General features: G+C 35.7%; 1 protein-coding gene across 1 annotated transcript; it reads left to right on the top strand.

The window, feature by feature from the left end:
* Window positions 1–1,246: 1,246 nt before the first annotated feature.
* On the top strand, window positions 1,247–21,182 carry LOC115217988 (serine/threonine-protein kinase PINK1, mitochondrial). The gene is made up of 10 exons (XM_029787727.2): window positions 1,247–1,782; window positions 6,820–6,967; window positions 9,673–9,729; window positions 10,499–10,655; window positions 11,961–12,137; window positions 15,015–15,193; window positions 15,503–15,621; window positions 17,711–17,846; window positions 18,950–19,011; window positions 20,218–21,182. Exons 1-10 carry the CDS (start codon window positions 1,399–1,401, stop codon window positions 20,506–20,508), a joined length of 1,710 nt encoding a protein of 569 aa, XP_029643587.1. The 5' UTR covers window positions 1,247–1,398; the 3' UTR covers window positions 20,509–21,182.
* Window positions 21,183–24,752: the final 3,570 nt, after the last annotated feature.

Here is a 24,752-nt window from a genome sequence, read left to right on the forward strand (position 1 = left end):
TTGGCCTGAGGCTATAGTGGAAGACACTTGCCTAAGGTGCCACACAGTAGGATTGAAAATGGAACCATGAGGTGAAGAAGCAAGCTTCTTACCACACAGCCACTCTTGTGCCTATTATGTTAAAGTTTTTATTATTTTGAAATGAAGAACACAAATATAGCTGCTGAGCCAGTGACTAAACTTGTAGTATTTTGTTGGGATTAATTGACAGCAAGGTAATTACTTCTATCAGAATCATTTGCCTTTAAAGTGAAAAAGCAAAACCGACGTATACAACAGGTATGTAAAATGTGTTTTGTGTACTTCTTTCTCTGTTCATTCGGATAAGCTGTAGAAATTGTTGCACGCGCGCACACACAAGCATAAACATTCTCCAGATATTTAGCTGTGATTTTTTGCATATCGAGTTCTGTGTGAGAGTTTCACGTGCCGTGACCCTTTTGCTGTTTCACTATAAATCTATGCATGCGGAAACAGACAAAACAGCCGTTCATTTTCACTTTTAGACAGCGGGTTGGGGTGGTGAGTGGGGTGATCAATTTTGAATTTTTCATAAAAAATTTGAAATTAAAATTTGTTTTTTTATTGTGTGTGCGTTTATGTGTCTGCGTGTGTCACACGCACAGACACAGACAAACACAGACAAGAACAAGCACGCACACACACACTTGTGTAAGTTTGCCAAAAGCATTTAAGTAACCCAGAAGTATTAAATTTTTTAAGAAGTCATTAATTATAAGATGTGATAATGTATAAGGGTCAGCAGAAATAAAAACTCTTGTTTTCAACCGCCGCATTCTGTGTTGGAAACAATATTTCGTTTCAGCATTCCAGCGATGTTTTTACACATTTCCCATTTCTTAGAATTCTTCTCATTTTACTATTTACTCAAATAAATAATACTGTTACACCGTGAATAAGTTTTAATTTCGCTATTAAGTATTTGTCTTATTTGCATGTTGCTATAACAAATTTAGTTAGGGGTTCTACTATCCGAAAATTGCAAATATTCATTAAAAAATATTTTGTTTTGGTTATCGCTAAAACATTCGTCGTCGATACGAAATCAGACGAAAATCACTACTTCCGGTAGCCTCGCACTTTCAACACCTTACACATTAAATTTTAATTTTATTTGAAGCGTTATAATATTATAAGATTCATAATCAATTAGTAACTTTTAAAATAAATATACTAAGCACTTCATTACTCGTTTTTATCAAAATTGAAACATATTGCGTAAAATACTGACCTTGTTTAGTAGACAAGGAGAGGTCACCTAAAGTTAGTTATGCACCTTACTTGATAAGAGGTGGTCTGTATTTTCAGAGTGCCTCCACTTTATTGGGAGACCCAGACTCTCTTTGTGTATTCTGTGGAAGAGATTAGGGTAGAAAAATGGCTTTTCGGGGCCTCTTCAGAAATCTCTTAAATCTGAGAAATAATATATTTTCACAGAAATGCAGTTCAGTGTGGAGGTTTGGTAACTTCACTCGATTTGTACACCACAGACCTCTTGTGGTTTCCATCGCCTCTCAAAGCAGAACTGCTTTGACTCGATGGACACGTCGTTACTGTACCAAAAACTTTGTGGCTGATCTGAGGCGTAGGGCAGCTCTGAGATTTTTAGGCCCGAATTTGGCCTCAAGATTTTCAAATGCACCTCGCTTTTCTCGCCCTGGTTACCTTCCTACATTGGCTCTTGTAGGCTTCTCTTTTCTTAACAGGCATCCTTATAACAACAGTCCCCAGCAACTGGGCGAAATTATCTCGGAGTTAAAGGTAAGTTAAAGTTTTGTTTTTATTTTTATTTATCTATTTTGGTCCTCTTCACCGTTCAGCGGGAGAAAGAGGCCGATAATCTTAATACTGATTATACCGAAAGTGTTAGCGACACTTGTTATTATAGGCTACGAGGCAGTAAATGTAAATATATTTATATATAAATGGTTATAATTTTTTTCAACGTATAAGCCAGTGCTTTTCAACATTTTTGCTGGAGCGGAACCCCTGTGCAATAATTTAATAGTCTTCTGCACACATATCTGCACAGGAGAATTAAAAATTACTGCCGATTTTAGCAGTTTTGTAACTTCTTGCGGAACCCCTGGACTTTACTGGCGGAACCCTGGTTGAAAACCACTGGTATAAACAATCAATAAACGACATTGTTTTGGTTTGTGATCAAAAACTGTGCGTGTAAAATATTGACACTTGTTGACATTGTTGAGATTGTCATGTCAATTAAGACAACCCCTCCTTTATTATATTTGATTTTTTCGAAAATTTCAATCCTTTCCCACCAATTATTGTTTTTAATACTTTTCGAATACTTTTTAGCAGGCGATCGGATTTTCTCGTTTAAAATTCTGAAAAGAATGGTGTAACGCTTTAGTTTAACCGAAAAAATTACCAAAATGTCGATGCAGATTGTTTACTATAATTTTGCATTTTAAATCTGCGATCATAAATCGAAAGAATGCATGTTTAATAACCAAACTAACGCTAATGACAAGTTTGCGGGTGAAATCGAAAGATGCCCCCCAAATTTTCATTTTTTCTTCTTAATTTTATTTTTTTTTCCTTTCCTTACAAAATTACTCCATTTCCGGGTTAATATGTAAACATTAACCAAATACTCAGTATTTAGAAAAGGAATGGAACTAGCAAAACAAAACCATAACAAGTACAGATTTTCTCGGTTAAATTAACATGCAACGATTTAAAAAAAGATAAATTATTTTACTGCCCCAAATTTATAAGTTTACTTGGAATTTGAAAGCCATTAAACTCGACAAAACCAAAACAAACACTCGGTTGTTTCCGTGACAACTCGACAATTCACTTCGGATATCTCCGTGACAGCTTCTAAAATGGGAGGAGGAGGAGGAGAAGAAAGCTAATGGGTTGTGTGTGCGTGCGTGTTCTTGTCTGTGTGTATGTGCGTGCTTGTTGTTGTCTGTGTGTGCGTGTGATACATACGCAGACACGCACGCACACACAGACAAGAACAAGCACACACAACCCATTAGCTTTCTTCTTCTCTTTCCATTCCAGCAACTGTCACGCCGCGAAGAATTAAACAAAACAGTCTGTTTTTTTTTCTTTTGGTAATGTGTTTACCATAATCGTAATTTACCATCACGGAAGACAATCTCTACAAAATTTCTTCAAAATATATGCATTCACCAGAAAGTTATGGAATAAAATATAGTCTGGACGATCATAACAAGAAGGTGGGGGTGGGGGAGAGAAGTTAACCTAGAGTTGTGACGTAATGGTACACTGGAGATAAATAACAGGTGCACCTGCACTTTGGAAAAAAATAGAGAAACTGTTGCTTTGGGTTATAAAGTATAACGGCTCTATTTACAGAAATATGCAATGAATTCTTGGAATGCTTGCCCAAATACCGACTAGATATATATGCTAACTGTTCTATTTATTGATAATGACTACAGATATGTGGGTTGTATACAATCCATACTAGTATTATATAGACATTGGCTGTCACTGACGAAGAAAGCAAGTTACACACACACACACACACACACACACACACACACACACACACACACATCTATTTCAAAATGTCATTTGTAGATTTTGTCAATTGTTGCTCTTTTAGTTGGTCCATGTGCACCTAGGATTTTGGATGCTATGAATTGAAGCTTATAATGCATCTCTATAAGTCACGTTTTATGTTTTTAGATTGTTCTGCTCTGTTATATATAACTCTAGATGCATCGGTCAATGAGAATGTAATATGATTGGTCCTTTTCTATTTGATTGATACAATCCTGTAGGCTCAGCCAGTGGTGGACTGGGTCTGAAAATACTGGTTGCCAGGAGACCAAGAGGGCCCATCCGCAACTACAATGCTATAATAAAAATTTTTTTTTTGTTGTTAAAAGTATTCTTGTTAACTCTACAAACACAGTCAGGCTGAAATAATTAATGTATTCTTCTAGGAGAGATAAAAAATCTCAAACTTGAGGGAATGGGCCCCCATATATGGATTCTAATGGCACAGGGGCCGGCCCACTTGCTATCAGGCAAGCTGGCAACCTGGCCAGTCTGCCACTGGGCTCAGCATAAATGGAATACTGTGCTTTTCAATTACTCATTTGATTATCACATTAATTTCTCTACACATGAGGTGCCCCATATTAAACAGACCATCAAGGCTACGAGGATCCATTCACTTGCTATGACAGCTGCATCTGTTGATATGCTTATCATTCTCGTATCGTTATCATTCATTTCACTAATGTCTTGTCCAACCCGCAAAGCTACCTAATCTGTGTACTGTCTTCATGACAAATTTGATGAAATAAAGTACTAATTCATAATGCAATACCAATGCAGAACTGATCTGGAGTTAATAGTGTATCCAGATTGGAAATTGATAAGATTCCCAGCAAGGCAACTGAGTAGCAGAGTCTGATTGTAAGTGACTTTGTGTATACTTGTCTTCTGCCTGCTTTTATTTTCTTGCTTGGTATATCATCTCTTTTTTGTTGAGTTCTCTTATCTGAAGGCTCGATGTCCTGGGTGACCAGTGCCATCCCCAAATCTCAGAATAAGAGAACAAGAAACTGCTTACTACCAACCAAACTGAAATAATAACTGGAATGTGAGGCAGGAAATATTAGCTACAGACCATATGCTTAATCTACCGTTTTATAGTGGTAGCTGGCATGGAATATACTACTCACAGAATCATCATCATCATCATTTAATGTCCGTTGTCCATGCTGGCATGGGTTTGATGATTTGACTGGGCTGACACAGTCTGATTTGGCATGGTTTTCTACGGCTGGATGTCCTTCCTAATGCCAACCACTCTGAGAGTGTAATGGATGCTTTTATGTGCCACTGGCACGGGTGCCATTTGTATGACACCAGGGTGCATTTATGTGCCCCCGGCACAGGTGCCAGTTTGCATGACACCGGTATTTGCCATATCTGTGATTTTGCTCAGCTTGATGGGTCTTCTTCTCAAGCACGACATAACGCCAAAGGTCTTGTTCATTGTCTCCATGAAGCCCAACACGTGAAAGGAACTCAGCCACTTGCCTATGTGAGGCCCAATGCTCAAAAGGAACTCAGCCACTTTGTCTCCATAAGGTCCAATGTTCAAAAGATGATCTTTACATGCCATCATCATGGATGCACTTGGCTTGATGTGTCCTCTCAAGTACTGCACATCGCCAAAGGTCTCAGTCACCAGTCATTGCCTCTGAGAGGCTCAAAGTTTGAAGATCATGTTTCACCACCTCGTCCCATGTCTTCCTGGATCTACCTCTGCTACAGGTCCCCTCCACAGTCAGAGATTGGTATTTCTTTACACAGCTGTCCTCATCCATATGCATCACATAACCATATCAGTGCATTTGTGTACCTTTAAACTGATTAAATATTATTTTACAGAATAATAGAATTAAAATTTATTTGATTAAAACCCTTTCTAACATGGAAGTATCCAAAGAGCATTTGAGGCACATAATGCTTTATGAGTACAACAAAGGAAACTCCTCAGCCGAAGCGACTCAAAACATACACTCAGTTTATGGGAAAGAATGCTTGAATGGAAGAACTTGCAGAAGATGGTTTGCAAAATTCAGAAGTGGAGATTTCAGCCTTGAAGATGAAGATCGAACAGGATGTCCAGTTGAGTTTTATGATAAGCTCCTTGAGGCATTACTTGAAGAAAATCCTGCATTATCAGTTGAAGAATTGGCAATAAAGCTTAGTTCAAACCATACAACTGTTCATTGTCATCTTCAACAACTTGGAAAGGTTCCTAAATTTGGAAAATGGGTGCCTCATGAATTGTCTGAAAGCAACCACAAATCCCGAGTTGACATCTGCTCTTCTCTCCATTCTCGTGAACTCATTTCACTCTTTTTGGATAGACTTGTGACTGATGACGAAAAATGGATCTTCTATTGAAATGTTAAGCATCGTAAACAGTGGCTTGGTAAAAGGGAAAAAGCTCAACTACAACCGAGAAGGGAACTTTATGGGAATAAGGTTCTTCTCTCTATCTGGTGGGATTGCAAAGGAGTAATTCACTTGAATTGCTACCCCCAATGCAACAGTCAATGCTCAAGTCTACTGTCAGCAATTAGAGAGTTTTAACCAAGCTTTGAAGGAAAAAAGACCTGCTTTAGTGAATTGAAAAGGAGTGATGTTTCATCAGGACAATGTGCAACCCCCAGAATGCAAAGATCACATCACAGAAGATCAAAGAGCTTGGTTGGGAAAAATTCCTCATCCACCTTATTCTCCTGACCTTGCTCCTTCAGTCTACCATTTGTTTCGTAGTTTACATAATCATTTGGGGGACATAACTTTCCAAGTTGTTGAAGATGACAATGAGCAGTTGTATTGTTTGAATTTAGCGTTATTGCCAATTCTTCAACTGATAATGCAGGATTTTCTTCAAGTAATGCTTCAAGGAGCTTATCATCAAAAGCCAGGAGGAGGTTGAAACTGACATTTCAGAGTTCTTCACTTTGAAACCAAATGAGTTTTACATTGATGGGATTAAAAAGCTTGTAAATAGATGGAAAGAAGTCAGATAATCAGAGAAAGTACATTGATGATTAAATTTCAATTAAATATAACATTTGATCACTTGTTTTCTTTATTCAAAATTCAGACAGAACTTATGAGATGACCTGATAGTTTGGTTTCACAATTGACTGAAGCTCACAGGTAGAGTGTTTTGTTTAGAAAAAAAAATGAAATAGGTAAAGACTCATGTACTATGTACTTTCTGTTACTATTCATTGGTGTCTTTGCTATTTGTAGACATCGTATGAGAAAGAATCCCCTAAAACAGATCCATTGAAAGGAGTGAATGTTCCAAAGAGCTATTCAAACATTGAATTCTTGAATTACATTGCTAAAGGGTGTAATGGAGCAGTATTTTCTGCTAAATGTCGTACAGAAGACAATGGTAAGTATTTTTACAATTGTTATATTATGCTTCTACTACTAAAACCTCTATAAGACTAGGACAACAGCAAATTATACTTTCCAACTGATGTTCTACCCACTCTTACACATTATTTTTACTGAATTATTGTTTTTATTGAAAGGTGTAGAAACCCTTGTTTGGCTCTACTCTGTGGGGTGTTGTCCTTCCTGCTCATTCACATTACATAGAGACATTACACAAAGCTACAAGCATGGCTGTGTGGTTAAGACATTTGTTTCCTAACCACGTGGCTTCAAGTTCAGTTCCACTGCATGGCACCTTGGACAGGTATCCTCTACCATAGCTCTGGACCCACTAAAGTCGCGAAAGTGGATTTAGTTGATGGAAACTGAAAGAAGCCTGTTGTATACATATGTATCTTTATGTCTATGTATTCTTATTGTGTTTACCCTCATACTCACCACTTGATAACCAGTGTTGGTTTGTTTATGTCTTTACAACTTATTGATTTGGCAAAAACAGACCAATGAAATAAATACCAGACTTCAAAACAAGTCCCAGTGTTGATTTTTGACTAAAACCCCAGCATGGCAGCAGTTGACTGACAGAAACAGATAAAAAATAGATAAGGCAGTGAGCTGGCAGAAATGTTAGCATGCCGAGCGAAATGCTTAGCGGTATTTCGTCTGTTGCTACATTCTGAGTTCAAATTCTGCTGAGGTCGACTTTGCCTTTCATCCTTTCGGGGTCGATTAAATAAGTACCAGTTACGCACTGGGGTCGATGCAATCGGCTAAATCCATTTCTCCCCTCTGTGTGTAGCCCCTTGTGGGCAGTAAAGAAATAAGAAACAGATAAAAAATATAAAATACTCATTTCTCCTGTTTCTCTGTTAAAAATAGAGTTGTTGCACTGAACTTGAACTATTTGCTTGGTTTGATCACTCGACCTGCTCGAAATAGCAGTCAAATCTCCTTCAAATCGTACTCTATTGTACTGCAATAGGAAAGGACATATCAGATTATCTGGTCCTAGATATGATGTCTGAAAATGGACAGAGTAGCATGGAATATCTTTGATCATAGCTCTTCTCATTCAGAGCTTGTTCTTTGTGAGAAGTCTGGCTGAAGTGTTTCTGTCTCAATTATTGTACACAGCACACATTACATACAGATCTCTTTTAACCTATGTATGTTGGTAAGTAGTTCCAGTGAAGGGACATAACTAGTATTTTACAGTTCCAGTAACGAGACACAACCAACAATTTACAGTTGTCTCCCCATAGCACAATTATGTTTAACCCTTTCGTTACCAAACCGCCCAAAGCTGCCCGAAAAAAATTTTGGTTAATGTGACCAAACCCGTCCGTATTTACCTATTCATATTTAAATGAGAATATCATCATTATTACTTTAGAGCAACATCACTGGTCACATTAGACCAAAATTATGTATTACATTAGGCCAACATCATATGTTACACTAGACCAGTGGTTCCTGGTCACATTAGACCAAAATTATGTATTACATTAGGCCAACATCATATGTTACACTAGACCAGTGGTTCCCAACCTGTGGTCTGCAAAGGTAGTACGATTTATAATCTTAAGATTATAAATCTGGAAAAGTACAGGACAAGTTATTACACTTGGAGAAGTTCGTGACAAGTTATTACATCTGGTAAAGTTCAGAACAAGAAAACTTGTCCTGTACTTTTTCAGATTTATAATCTTAAGATTATTTCTCTTGCTTGCATTTTTCCATGTAATCCATGTTTTTTCCAGGCTATGTTATTATGCTAATTAATAACGTGTCAAATGTGTCAATTAGTGGTGTCGTTGATAATCTTTTCCTTACCTCAATGATGCCAATGACATGTTTAAAAGTACCCTTATAGAACTATATTCATGAAAAAGTATACAACTATATTATCACCCTCAAATTTGAGAAACAAACACTCATAACTTTTTTCTTTTAAAATTTCATTGCATGAGATTGATACCATGAAATTCCTCGAATTGAGCTCTATCATTTAAGCTTAATTAAAATATAGTTTGTTTTCAAAATAAAAAAGTTAATTATACTTAAATTTAATTTTTTGCCTTACTTACATTTCATATTTTACCTCACAACATTTTTAATACAAATTTTTGTTGCATGGGATCAAAACTATGAAATTCTTCATGCTTTCTTCTATCATTGAAGTTAAGATAAATATATTTTGCTTTTAAAATAAAAAAAGGTTATATAGATATAAACTTGTTTGGTGGCATTACTTACTCTCCTATATGGTTGCTACAAATTTTGATGTAAACTTTTTTCTACTGAACCAAATCTAAATTTTTTATGCCAAAATGTAGCTAGGGACCAGTCCTCTTCAGAAATGTTAACAGTTTTCAATTTGATTAAGAACTGAATTAGCGACAAGCTCTGAAAGATGCTGCATGTGAATAAATTGCGGCCTTAAGAGTATTATTCAATTATTACCGTAGTTGAATGATACATAATGTTGGTAATGTATAAAACATATTGTTGGTCTAATATAATTCATGTTTGTATAATATAATACATAATTTTGCTATAGTTTGATACTTCATTTTGGGATAGTATGATACATTATGTCAGTTTAATATAATTTTCAATGTTACTTTAGTGTAATACATAATATTGGTTTAATGTAATTCATAATGTTCTTGAACTTTTGTAATTTTGTTTTCTTGACAGAAAGTGATATTTCCAACTTGAGTGAGTCTCGTTTGGATGAGAACCAAAACCAAGATGGTAAGGACAGTCTGTTATACAAGATGTTTTCTTCTTTTCTCCTCTTAGCTGTATGGAACTTTTCATTATTTTTCTCAGTCCCCATTGATCTTCTTTTCACTTGCACACACATGAATGCATCCACACATACAAACAACTGTTTGTCAAAATGCCATACATACACTTACAAAATATAATCACACACACACACAAGTTGCTCTCCTGTCAATGACAATTCCTGTACTATGTGTGTGTGTGTATATATATATGTATATACACACATATTCAGCACTGTAATTGACTGTATGTACATGTGTATATCACAGTAGTTGAAAATAGAAGGTTAAATTGATTCAGTTATAAAAATCAGTTACAACCATATTAAATGCAGATGTTTTTCTGAGTGTGGCAGAAAAATTTCTAGAGCAACAAAGAAGAAATGAATTTCTAATGAGGGTGAGTCAGAAAGTTATGCAATTTATATTTGAATAACTTACTGACTCACCTTTATACAAGGTATGCATGTGTGTTTGTGTGTGTGTGTGTGTATGTGTAAGGTCCAGTAATGATTCAGTAATGGCAGTTGATACTTTTTGTTATCTAGATAATATAATCACTTTGAATGTGTGTGTGTGTGTTATTTGAGTAAAGATAATTAAATAAGAGACCAATTGGAGCATCCATCCACCCATCCATCCATGGTAATGTACAACTGCATACAGAGATATATATCAACATATTGGGGTTTATTTCTGTTTTTCTTTTTACAATTTATATTTTATATTTCTAGGTGCTTGTAACCAAAACAGTCAGGAAAATAAGGAACTTGTCATCAAATGCCTGTTTAATTACTATGTGGAAAGTAATTATAATGAACTGATAAAAAAGTTTTGGAATGAAGCTGTTCCAAGTCTCCGTATCAGTGGACAAGATGATATATCTGATAGGTAAAAGTTTAAACTTTTAAAAATATGTGTGTGTCTATAATGTGAAAATCACTTTTTGTCACAGTAATGAGTGTTTTCTAGACTGTTTTCTATTTGTACAATGACCTCTGTATCTCTGAACAAACTAGCTGTATATCTAGTTTACATGTATGTTATATCTTACATATAAAACTACCTCCTCATATCTGTCCCTCATTTCCATGTCTTGCAATACTTATGCAAGCGAAAGTTAAATTATGTCAAAAAGAGTATTTAAAAGCTGTGAACTGTTCATTAGTCCACAAATATATTAAAATTTGAAGGATTTTTAGAAAACTTCTCAAGGTCCACTGAAAACGTGCTGGTGGCACGTAAAAGCACTCACTACACTCTTGGAGTGGTTGGCATTAGGAAGGGTATCCAGGTGTAGAAACTCTGCAAGATCAGATTGGAGTCTGGTGCAGCCATCTGGTTCGCCAGACCTCAGTCAAATTGTCCAACCCATGGAAAGCGGACATTAAATGATGATGGGCTTCTTTTAGTTTCCGTCTACCAAATGCATTCACAATTGTGCCTCACTGTTGGATTGAATCTAGAACCATGTGGTTGGGAAGCAAACTTCTTACCACACAGCCACAAATGTACTGTTTTAAAAAAGACTCTATACTTCAGAGTTAGGTGAAACAATATTGTTCTGGATGTGAGGGATTTTTCCCCAATCAAAACTGCTGCTTCAGGCTTTTCAGCTGTACACAGGCATTAAATATTGTTAATGTTTTTACTAAAAAGCTGCTTATATTGCATAATTTGGATGAATAAGGAATTTTTTCTTTACGTTGCTACTTGTTTGGATTTGTAAAAGAGTCAATACTGTTGACTGAATTGATCAATATACATTTTAACTCATTGATTCTGAAAGAAGGCCTAACTGACTGAAGCAGAATTTGAACTTAAAATGTAGGAAATCAAATACTGTGTAGCACTTTACACCAGTGTTCTTTAGTTTTCTTCAATCCAAATTCTCAATAGAAATAAGGAAGTGAAATAAGATAATCTATTTAACCCCTTAGCTTTCAGATTACTCTATCAAATGTAATTCTTATTTATTCTCACTCTTTTGAATTGGCTATGGGTTATCTTGAAGTTTCGAGACTTTGATGATGTGGATACTTATTTTTAGAATGACATTGTAGGATAAGTGTGAGAGGCTGGATCTGCCCATTTTAAATATGAAACAGGCAGAATATTTAAGCCAGAGAAAGTCAGCTTAAATGCTAAAGGGATAAGGAAAATATTTTGACCTGAAATTTTTATTTTATTTTCCAGTGATCTTGAGAAAAGCAGACTACCTCCACATCCCAACATCGTGACCATATACAATGTATTCCATGGAAGTCTTCCTGACTTACCTGAATCTGTTGAGAACTTTAAATCTGCTCTGCCACAGAATCTGTATCCTGAGAGTTTCGGTCGAAGTATGACACTATGCCTGATAATGAAAAGGTATTTTCATCATTGTTTTCTAATTAACAATTTGTAATCAAGCAACCAGGATCCTTAGTGGTTTCTTCAAATTTTTATTTGTGATCAATATTTATTTTCTCAACTTAAGACAGGTAAAAATTGAATGATTTACATGTGTTACTGATAGCACTTATATTTTTTTTTTACTTAACTATTTCACATTTTATGTGCTTTTTATAAATCTATAAGCCTATTATATTGTCATTTCACCCTTCTGATACCAAACTGCCTGAAAGTATCCTTGGTTCTTTAATGCAAATTCCCTGTTTTAATGTGATCTAAATTAAAATTTCATACTAATATATATTCTAAACATCAGCCTTATAATGACAAAGTTGTGTTATTAAATTCTTTGTTGTTTTCAAAATTAATTGACTCAACGGCTGTGTATTTTAACATAAATATGGTAACAAAAGGGCTAAGCATATACAGTGTTTATTTTCCTAAACCTTATTTAAGCTTATTTTATCATAATATTTAGCAAATTTCATCACCACAATGTATCATAAGGAAGTGGCATTTAACTTACTAAAAATTATAGCCAATTCTTCCTCAAATTACAACTCATGATCTTAAAAAAGAACATATGGGATAATGTGGACGACCTTTAATTATAGATATCCACAGTCAAAGGTGACTTGAGGTTGAACAATATGTGTCACTCAGCTGCAAGAAATAGCAACCAAATCACTTACATATTACACTCCCACCACCTAGACATCAGGGAAAGACATTAGATAAACTAGCTTTAGATCTACTAGACCTGTATCTTGGGGAAAAGAAGATGGGATGGTCATGGCTGGAGTGCCTATAATCATAGGTCTACTTGATCGTGGCTGAGCAGACCAAACAACAAAACAACTATGCTAAACTGCTTATACACATACACAAACCTGCTCATGAACAGCTATATATATATGATGATGATGATGGCAAGGCACTTTGGTACAGCTATGGGTATGATGTTTTGGATTCTGTCCTACTGTTCGTATGTTGGGCAAGTGTCTTCTACTTTAGCCTTGGGCTGACCAAAGCCTTATGAGTGGATTTGGTGAACAGAAATTGAAAGAAGTCTGTAGTCTTGATGATGATGATGATGAGGTGTATTTGTATCTCATTGTATTCACATTGCTTGATAGTCGTAAAAGAATATCACTGTCTTACAAGTGATGGTGTTTTTTTAGGGGTTGGTTTCTCATCAGAGATTTAATTAGAGTTTTAAGGATTTGGTTTAGTGTTTTTCAACTTAACTGGGGAATAGAAATAAGCTAATCACTCACATACACATATAATGGTCCCCAACATAACACATAATCATGAATTCATGTACACCCCTCCCCCCACACACAATCTACAGATACAGAACTTTGCATCTTATTATAAAATCTACACTGTTTTTACCTGTTAGATCTCTGATTGTTATTAAGTGTCCAGTTCCTAGATTTTTATATATGTACATTGTACCTGGCTGGATTGAAATAACGATCCTTTGTTTGTGAACTAAGAGTAAATAAGTTAGGGACAGGGGGAGGTAATCAAAGATATATGAAACCAAGTGTATATGTTTTAAGTATGATAGGCAGATTACTAGTTTGAACTAATACTATTTTTATTCAGTTTGTTGATAAATGTGATATTAGTGGTTTTTCAATCACTGTTTAACTCTATCAGCTAATTTTTGGTTAACATGTAGTATTAGTGGGTACTTGCTACTGATGAAGATTCCCCAGGAGATGATGAAGATCTCCCAGAAGTAGAAATTTGTATTTATCAATGCCACTGCTACTGTTTGGTGATTTTTGCCTGCTGCTGATATATTTCTGTGTTTTTTAACACAATATGTCTATAACAGATGCTTTCTCAAGATGAATATTGCAGTTTAGAAGGCTTTCAACAGTGTGTGTGCTTTAAGTATGGTGTATAGATTGCTAATTCAAGTTAATGCTACTTCCTCTATCACAAAAACAAAATTCTACTGCAAGAGTATTGAAGAAAACAATAGAAGAAGTCTTCTAGATAAAAGCTTCATTAGTCTTCATTTGGAAATAAAGATCCCTGTTTTCAGATTCAGTCTCATACTATATCCACGTTCATGAACAAGACATCTGTTGATGATTGGAAATTAGCCTTTTAGCATTCAGATTATTCTGTCAAATGTAATGTTTATTTATTCACATTGTTTTAAATTGATCATGCACTTACATTTTCAATGATGTGATTGCTTATCTTTTGTATGAGCTGACCAGTTTGAAGATAAAATTGGTAAAATAGTTGAACCAGATATGACCAGTTTAAATGCTAAAAGGTCAAACCAATGTTTTGCAGATGTAAATAATAAATAGGCATAGGAGTGGCTGTGTGGTAAGTAGTTTGCTTACCAACCACATGGTTCAGTCCCACTGTGTGGCACCTTGCGCAAGTGTCTTCTACTATAGCCTCAGGCCAACCAAAGCCTTGTGAGTGGATTTGGTAGATGGAAAAGGAAAGAAGCCCGTCGTATATATATATATATATATGTTTGTGTGTGTATATGTTTGTGTGTCTGTGTTTGTCCCCCCAACATCACTTGACAACCGATGCTGGTGTGTTTACGTCCCTGTAACTTAGCGGTTTGGCAAAAGAGACCGATGAAATAAGTAATAGGATTACAAAGAATAAGTCCTGGGGTCGATTTGCTTGACTAAAGGCGGTGCTCCAGCATGGCTGCAGTCAAAATGACTGAAACAAGTAAAGGAGTAAATATTTTAAAAATTATGTTCTTTCTTTATAGATGATGTAAATAGTGTAAAAAAATCAACAATTTTATTAACAAGAATCTATCTCAGATGCTTTTTTTCTTTTTTCTTAACTCACCAGATACGAGATGACATTGAGTGATTATCTTCAAACAAAGAATCCTTCTATGCGAGTCAGAGTGATGTTGTTCACACAACTCTTGGAAGGTATTCGACACATGATTAAACACCAAGTGGCACACCGTGATCTCAAACCAAATAATATTCTCTTGGAAGATGTTCCATTGGACGATTCTTCTGGTGAGGGACAAAGAATCTCTTTTATTCAATTTGGTTTTTTTCCCCCATTTTTTAAAATTCTATTTTTAGTGTAAACATGGTTGTGTGCTTTCCTGAAATGCCAGTGTATAAGCAAAATCAAAGCACTTCAAGTCGGCTGCAATGAGGTTGCTATAATTGTTTAAAATCTTAGGAAGGTGGTACTCCAGCATGGCTATAGTCCAATGAGTGAAACTAACGAAAGAACGATTTCAGTTGGATTATTTTCTCTTTGTCTTTGTGAATAGAAAAAAAAAACGATTTATTTTGTTCTTTTTAATTTTTTTCTAGATGTTTGTCCTCATCTTGTTATCTCGGATTTTGGTTGTTGTTTTGCTGGAAAATCTTCTGGAATGATGGTACCATATGATTGTGCAAAGGATGGGAATGCTGTGTTCCAGGCTCCAGAGGTTTGTTATCTTACATTTTGAATATGGTGTGACTGGTAAGAAGTTTGCTTCCCAGTAAAAGAATCAAACAAATAAAACAACAAAAGAATATGTGTGTGTGTGTGACTTTTTGTTTTGACATCACTTGATTGTTGTGAATGAATGCCACCATCATGTATGTAGCATCTTTCATTCTCAATCTTCCATGAAAACATGTCTGATTATGGGGAAAATATTACTTTGGAAACAGATGAGGATTGTAGAAAATGCGCTTCAACAAAATTTCGTCCAACTCAGGCAAACATAGAAAAGTGGACTTAAAAACAATAATGATAATCATCATCATGACTAGCACTATGACCCAGCGTTGCTGGGTCATAGTGCTAGTGCATGCATAGACAGCTGCGTGCATGCGCACGTACACGTGAGTACTGTCCAAGTCTCTGACCAATCACAGCTAATTGGCTTTCAATTGGCGTATCAAGTTCCAGGCATTTTGATTGGGTTTTGGATAGAAAATTCACAAAAAAGTCACTTCTATTGATTTTTTAATGGCTTTGCAGAGTGACTGGGGAAATGTAAAAATGTGCACGACCACCCTTGGATGGTTTTGAATGACCATAGAAAGTGCGAGCCCTGTAACTGAAAAATTGTGGATTTGTATAAAGGACACACACACAGACATTTTGCCATTTATATATATAGAGATTACTCATATCACAATATAATTTACCCAATACACTCTCTAAAGTGGTTGATGAACAAATGGGGACAAGAGTTAAGAGGACTCTTTAGTCTTACTGAGGTAATGACAGCCTCTCTAATACTAGTGCCACGGAAAAATACACCCAGTATTGTCTTTAAAGTGGTTGCTGGTAGGTAAGGCATTCATCAATTGAAACCATGCCAAAAATAGAACGTGTGAATGAGATATGATCTGTCTGCAAATAAAATCTGACTTGGTTCTCTGCATTCTCTGAGTTCAAATCATGCAGGAGTCAACTCTGCTTCACAAGTGCCTGGATGGTAGATTAGAATTGTTAGTGTCAGGCAGTGGTCTTCAATCAGTTTTTCTATCATGGACTGATTTCATGCAAGACTATTTTCCCATAAATCATGGGATCATGCGCATAACACAATGAAGTGCATAATATGTAATTTGACTATTACGTATATAGCACATATATATATATATATATATATATATATATATATGTATTACATATATAATGTAATAATTTCCTGCAGACTGTGATAGTCAATAAAATAGAAATAAAATTTTAAAATTTATTCTTTCTGTGCCACCTGGTACAAAAGGATCCATGGCCCAGGACTGGTCTGTGGCTCAATGGTTGCAGACACCTAACTTAAGGGACCTATTTCAGCTTCTTTGCACTTTGATAGCAGCAACAACCTACAACAACATCGATGCCAAGCTGTATTAAACCCTGTTTTTCATTTGGATAACATCATTAGCATTAATGAAGAGAGAGATGTGTGGATGGTGCAAGCATGGCTGTGTAGTTAACAAGATTGCTTTCTAACCAGGTGGCTTCAGGATCCGTCCCAGTGTGTGGTACCTTGGACAAGTGACTTCTACTATAACTCCAGGCTGACCAAAGCTTTGTGAGTGGATTTGGTAGAAGGAAACTGAAAGAAACCTGTTATGTATATATAATGTGTGTGTCTTTGTGTTTATCTCCCTCCATTCCTTGATGACCAATATTGGTTTGTTTCTGTTCCTGTAACTCAGCAGTTCAGCAAAAGACACTCATAGAATGAGTGTCAGGCTTAAAGAAAAAAAAGTACTGAGGTCTATTTGTTCAACTAAAGGTGTTAAAGATAAATATCTAACCTTCTGACTCATACTAGTCGGGAAAAACCGATGTAAAGTAAATGGATGCTGGAAAAGACCAACTCCAACATCAGATGTAGGATGTTTATGGTGTATTATATTACAAGTTAGCATTTTCTTGAGAGAGATTTGAGTATTTGTGAAGTTGTTCATTGGACAAGACACCATCTCTGCTGGGACTGATACCTATATGATTCCAATCAGAGGCTACTCTGTGTTAAAAGTAACAGTGCATTTATGATCTCTTTTTAAAAGGTATCTGATGCGAAGTCTGATAGACTGGTTGATTGTTCTAAAGTTGATCTTTGGGCAGCTGGAATCTTGGCATTTGAAATCTTTGGCATTAAGGATTTGTTTGATCTGAGAACAAAAGAAAGGGAAGAATTTCCTGGTAAGTGTCACAATTTTAAATTCTATTTAGTATTTTTCAAGTGAAAGCCTTTTTTCTGTTTTTTTTTTCTATTTTGCAATCCAAGCTACCAAAGAAGTCTGTCAGTTGAAGCTAATTAACAACACTACCCTCCTCCTCCTCCTCCTCATCATCATCATCATCACCATCATCATCAGCAGCAGCAGCAGCACCAAAACATCATCACCATAGTTGTTGTTTTTTTCTACTTTCAACATAGATTCAGGTATGGCTGTGTGGTTAAAAAGCTTGCTTTGTAACCACATAGTTTTGGGTTCAGTCTCATTGTGTGACACTTAGGGCAAGTGCCTTTTATTTCAGCTCTCTGTGCATAAAAGACTTGTGAGTAAATTTGGTGGACAGAAACTGAATATATATAGGCAGCGAGCTGGCAGAAACGTTTGCATGCTGGACGAAATGCTTAATGGCATTTCGTCTTTTGTTACATTCTGGGTTCAAATTCCACCGAGGTTGACTTTGCCTTTCATCCTTTTGGGGTTGATAAATTATGTACAAGTTATGCACTGGGGTCGATGTAATCGACTTAATCCCTTTGTCTGTCCTTGTTTGTCCCCTCTATGTTTAGCTCTTTGTGGGCAATAAAGAAATAAGAAACTGAATATGTATACATATATACCCATATACAGAGTTGTTAACTCATGAGACAAAATACTTGGCGGCACTTTTTCTGGCCTTTTACATTCAAAGTTCAAATACCACCAAAGGTCAACTTTATCTTTCATCCCTTTTGGGTCAATAAATCCCAGTCAAGTACTGGGTGTCATTGTAATCAATTTGCCCCTTCCCTTCAAAATTTCTGGCCTTGTGCCAACATTAGAAGGACTTGTACATAAACATGCAGTTCAAAGTTTTCTTCCAGTGACCTCTGCAGAAAATATCTTGACTCCCAACCACTGCCACCACCTCAATGAAAGAACCTATATGCAGTTGCCCCTTGACTTACCTCTATACATGATGGCCAAATTCCCACAGCACAACCTTCCACCATCCCTCTGCCACTGCCCTCATCATTTCCTTTATTGTTGCTTTTTAATAATTGTTCCTTTTCTTTGGTCCCTTCATAGATTTCATCCCACCTGTGATACAAAGAGTGATTGATGGCCTGATGATTAAAGACCCTACTCAGGTAGATATAATTGATTACCTTATAGATATAATTGATTACTTCATCTGTTGATATGCAGTTATGTTTCTTTTTCTTTGTCGTGGCTTAAGTTAGAAGGAGGAAGTTGACCTCCCATGTTGATAGGAAACTATTATCTTCAGCATTAAGGTCCTGACCATAATGCTTGCAACTTCACATTTGACTCAGTGACTGGCTTTTTGTTTTTTATAAAGTTCTTAATACAGCCCTGACCCAAGGAGCATCCAGGATATGACAGTTGGAGGGAGAGAGAGACAGTGTAGCACCAGCATTTGGTTCTTAATCCCTTTCAGCTGTGTTGAATGGAGCAACATGAAATGAAGTGCATTTACACTGGACACTACCTGTTCCAGGAATTGAACCAATGACTTTATAATTGCGAACCCAATACCTTAGTCACTAGGGCACATGACAGTCAGCCTCTCTACTTTGCTTTCTGAAACTGGATTAAATTAATGTATCACTTAAAGTCTGCAAATTTAGATAAGTTTGTATGGGGAGACTAAAAAGGCTTGCGAGTTTGATTCCTGGTGGTGCATTGTGTCCTTGAGCAAGTTTTTCATTGCTCACTATTTTTCATTGCTCACTATTTTTCATTGCTCCTGTTCACTCAGCTGACAAAAAAGAGTTGTATCTGTAATTCAAAGGGTGAGCATAGTCACATTCTGTGTCACACTGACTCTCCTCAAGAACTGCGTTAAGGGTACATGTGTTTGTGGAATGCTCAGCCACTTATGTGTTAATTTCATGAACCGGTTTTTTCATTGATTGGATCAACTGGAACACTTGTAACCCTTGGAGAGCCAGGCCAGGATTCTTGTCTTTCTATAGAATACAGGCTTTATCCAGATTTTCAGACTCCACTAAATAATGTTTGTTGTTGCAGATGACCACTGCTTCCTTAGACTTTAGTTTCTATAGAATACATCTATGAATGCTTTTGAACAGTATTCAGCAAGAGTTAATCTCTGGACAGGATGAGATCACAATAATCCCAAGATGAAGCAATTTCATTTCACTAATTCTGTTAAAGCTCTTGTAAAAGCCATGAATGTTACAGTATTCCATTATCTTAACAATTTTGTCTTTTGAACCGAGTGAAAAGAAGAAAACAGTTTATATCTAGGAATGTTATAATGGCTGTTACCTTGTTGACTCTGAATAGTTATTCAATTTTCTGAATTTCAGCGTCTTGATGCCATCACTGCCTGCAATATATTAAACATCTATCTTTGGAACTCGTCCTGTGATATGAAGCAGCAACCAAAATCCTTTTTACAACAATTGGCAAAAAGTGATGAACCAAAGGATTCTCCAGTTATCACCTTGAAGGAAAACTTTGTGAAACATCTCAACATCAAACTCTTATTTGATGCTATATCTTTTGTTTATCCCAACTTCACCTCTCCTGTAGACCTGAGGGAAGTTGCTCAACAGTTTACAAATTATAACAGAGAAAAGCTTATTGTGCCAGTTTAATTTGGGATCAGCTTGTGTGTGACAATTGTACAAAGAATTAAATAAATATAGAAAAGAACGCAAACAACAACAAAAAAAAAAGAATATTTACTTTGAAGAGTTAAATTTTCTTTATAATGCATGAAAATTAATTAGAAAATTCCAGTGGATATAAAATGAACAGGTTATCTTTGTTTCTTTTTTTTTTTATATCTTTGGTGTTTATATGAAGCATAATGGACAAGAAAATAGGGTACCAAGGAATCAAAAAACTACTTCATGAATTTATATATCTATTCTAAATGTTTCATTGTGTCCATGAGAAAGATTTCTAATTCTTCATACTTTCAGTTGATCTTCAGTTGTATGGAAATAAGTGCCGGGTTTTTCGAGTGAAGTTGCCTGTGAGAGATGAGCAACTTATCAAGAAAGGAAGTTCTGTTTTGCTTCCGTTTAATGCTACATAAAACTTTTTTTTAATGTTAAAAGTCAGAATGATGACTCAACATTCTCTCAGGTGCTGTTCATATCTTCCTCCTTTGACAATTCATCTGATGTCAAAAGGTCAAGTCAGTGGCTTGACCTTTTAGAGTTATCAATCAATAAGGTAGCCAATGCTTGATCTATAAATGAGACCAGTGATCCCAGTTCCTTTCTGCCTACATCCACACAAATTGAATTCAGTTCTGCATAAACAAAAATCTTCATGGTTTTCCAGTGCTGTTACTGCTTCCAACAGTGGATTATTTGTCTTTTTCGTACGGATTTACAACAAGGTCAACTAAAGATGATTGAGAATTGTCTTACTCATGGACACAGTGCAGCACCAATACCAATATACAATATCTTAATACTGTAGTTCTTTCTGTTATCTTATTGACTTGGCCATGGTGTGTAGATATGTATATAATTTGCATGTTATTCAAAACATTAATCAAAAATTACTATGAATAAGAAATAAAACATTTTTTAATTTTGCATATATACTGTTGTGTCTGGGAAGAGTCATTTTCTTTTTGTGCCTTATAATGTAACACACTCACCGGTAAAATTTCCACTTATTTCTTATTTTTATTTACCTAAAATTTTCGTTGCGTCTTGCAACCTTTACAATAGTGTAAATAACAGACAGAGTCAAGACTATTGCAAAGGTTGCAAGACGCAACGAAAATTTTAGGTAAATAAAAATAAGGAAAAAAGTGGAAATTTTACCAGTGAGTGTGTTACATTATAAGGCACAAAAAGAAAATGAGACTCTCCCCAGATAACAGAATATGCTTCACGAACTCATATAAAGAATCTTGCAAATCATCTCCAAAAACGAAATTATATATATATATATATATATTGAAAAGTGTTTTATTTATTTTTTATTCAAAGTAATTTCTAATTAATTTTGAAATTAGAAATTACTTATCTACTTGTATGAAAAATGTATATTATGATATATTTAATGCAATTTTAACGGCAAAATTTGGGTTTTGAGGCCTGCTAATAATAAGTGAAGGGGTTTAAAAAGAATTCTTAGAAAATAATTTGTTGTGAACAATCTTAATCTGTAAATTTGATTTTTATATTAATCGTCTTTATGCTAGAAGTTGTCTTGAAATTGTGTTTAATTATTAGCAATACTAGATTAGAGCACTTATTCTTTTTAAGGTGTGTGTTTGGCGACACATTTTGCAACCAGTGCACACAAGAAACTGATGTGAGCACAAGTTACTGAAAATAATATAGTATTGTCAATTATACTAGAAACTGACTACTAAAAATTAGGGGAAGCTTTTTCACCATAATAAACTACAGAGTATAATTGTAAAAACGTGTGCATGTAAATGTAGAAATTCCCCAAATATTTCAAAATGCAAACTGAATGAATGGAAAGTACATTTGCAAAATGAATGTGTCTTTGGACAGTTTCATGTTCACTGTGTTTTCTATTTTATAATGTATGCTTTAAATGTGTGCAGTATTATCATTCATTTTTGTTTTACATCAAAATTTTGCATACATACTTCCAATCATACTCTAGCTTGTATGTCAATGAACAGATGACATATGATGCAATGTGCAGTAATAAACATAAGAAAATGTGCCGATCAGTTTATAACAAGTTTTTAACATTCACTCTACATTATGAAAAATGTGCACTGTCAGACTGAACATCTTATGAATGACACACAATGTTAAACACACCTAATCTCTATAATTTGGGTGCCATAATAAACTGCATTCAGTACACTGTTAAATGTGGGGTTCAGAAGTTCCTTTTGTCTTCAGTGACTATCTCTTTAATGCTGGTGTTATGGAAAAAAAATGTACTTAATATGTAAAAGGATTGGTGTTAGAAAGGGATCCAATCAGAGAAACCAAACCAAAAATGGAACTTATGAATGAGATCTTCCAACTCATCTTGTTGAATCCATGCCAGCAGCATGGGAAGTGGATGGGGGAAAAATGCTGATTATTCACCAAGAACTTTGTTACTTGTCTGTCATTAGATATAGTCTGCAACAGGTATGGCCACCGGCATTAAGAGTGACTAAAATATCAAAGTTACACTTATAACACCACCAGGTATTTAAATAAATGGTTACAGGCATTTTACTCTTAATGAAATTATAAATTTCTTTGCTTATGATTATGTAATAAATATTTTAATTCTTAAAATATTTCAATAAATATTTTAAAAACCTTGATGTAACAGAAAACTCATCTAGGTTTGCTGTATAATTCTGTTGTGATACAATTACCTTTGTTAAATATAGGAATTGTATTCAATCCTTGTCAAATAAATAATGCATATCAAATAAATACATATCAAAAAAATAATAAAAAAGAAATAAAAATCATTGATTATTTTGAACTTAAGTAAAATATTACGAAATTTTTACTCTTGATGCCTAAGAAACTCATTGCATTGAACATGAGAATTGAGTGAGAATTGTGTTTGGTGATAACATCCCAAATAGATTAATCGTTCATATAAGAAACATAAGGCAGCAAGCTGGCAGAATCATTAGTATGCTAAGCGAAATGCTTATCAGTATACTGTGTGGCCTTATGTTCATCATCATCATCGTTTAATGTTCTTCCATGCTGGCATGGATTGGATGGTTTGACAGGAGCCTGCGCCATGCTTCTGTGTCTGTTTTGGCATGGTTTTACAGCTGGATGCCTTTCCTAACATCAATCACTCTGCAGAGTGGACTGAGTGTTTTTTTTTTTTATGTAGCACTCACACAGGAGAGGTCTGTTTTGGCATGGTTTTTACAGTTGGACACCCTTCCAAATGCCAACCACTTTACAGTGTGGATTGGATGCTTTTTAAGTGGCACCTGCACTAGCAGGGCACCAAGTAACTTTGCATGACAAGGGATCTTTGAAAGGAGAGGAGGTGATCTTGTGTCTGATGACAAAAGGCTAATGTAACAGAGACAGAAACAGATGTCTTGCAGTAGAGGAGGTACATGGTTATGCAGCCAGAGAGAGGGAGAGAAAGAGAATGAGGGTAAGGAACAGGTGTGCTGCTGAAGAGGAGAGACAGGGTTATTCAGAGAGAGCGGGGGAATTAACAAGAAAGAGTTGTGCTGCTGTAGAGGAGATATATGGTTATCTAGCCAGAGGTAAGAGCAAGAGAAGTGGGGAGAGAGAGTGATCAAGAATGAGGGTAGAAACGGGTTTGTTGCTGTAGAGGAAGTATATGATTACTCAGCCAGAGGGAAAAGTACAAGGAAGAGTGAGTAGGTAAGAGCGAGAGAGGGATGAGGGCAAGTGCCATCAACTTAACTACTGGATATGAATACAAAAAAAGAAAAACAAGAAGAATAAAATCTGCTGTCAAGCTGGTGTGGCTGAACCAGTCTGATCTCAAGCTCAAATTCACAGCCTCCATGGCAGTCCATGGTTGGGTGGAGAGAACATATTGAGGCTTTCGTCCTGCAGTGGACGAATCCAACAAGAAAAAGTTCCCTATACAGGCACAGTTGAAACTGCGTTGAGAAACTTTCTTCCCAACTGTGTGGTGTTGGGTTCAATCCTACTGCATGACACTTTGGGCTGTCACCTACTATAACTCTAGGCTGATCAGAGCTTTGTGAGAGGATTTGGTTGAAGGAAACTGAAATAAGCCTGTTGTGTGTGTGTGTGTGTGTATCTTTGTGTCTGTTAGTTGACCCCCCCACTACCACTATTTGACAATCAGTATTGGTTTGTTTACATCCCCATAACAGCAGGTACATTAAAGAGATAAGTAATCAGGCTTA

The sequence above is a fragment of the Octopus sinensis genome, linkage group LG12 (assembly GCF_006345805.1).
Source record: "Octopus sinensis linkage group LG12, ASM634580v1, whole genome shotgun sequence".
NCBI classification, from domain to species: Eukaryota; Metazoa; Mollusca; class Cephalopoda; order Octopoda; family Octopodidae; genus Octopus; species Octopus sinensis.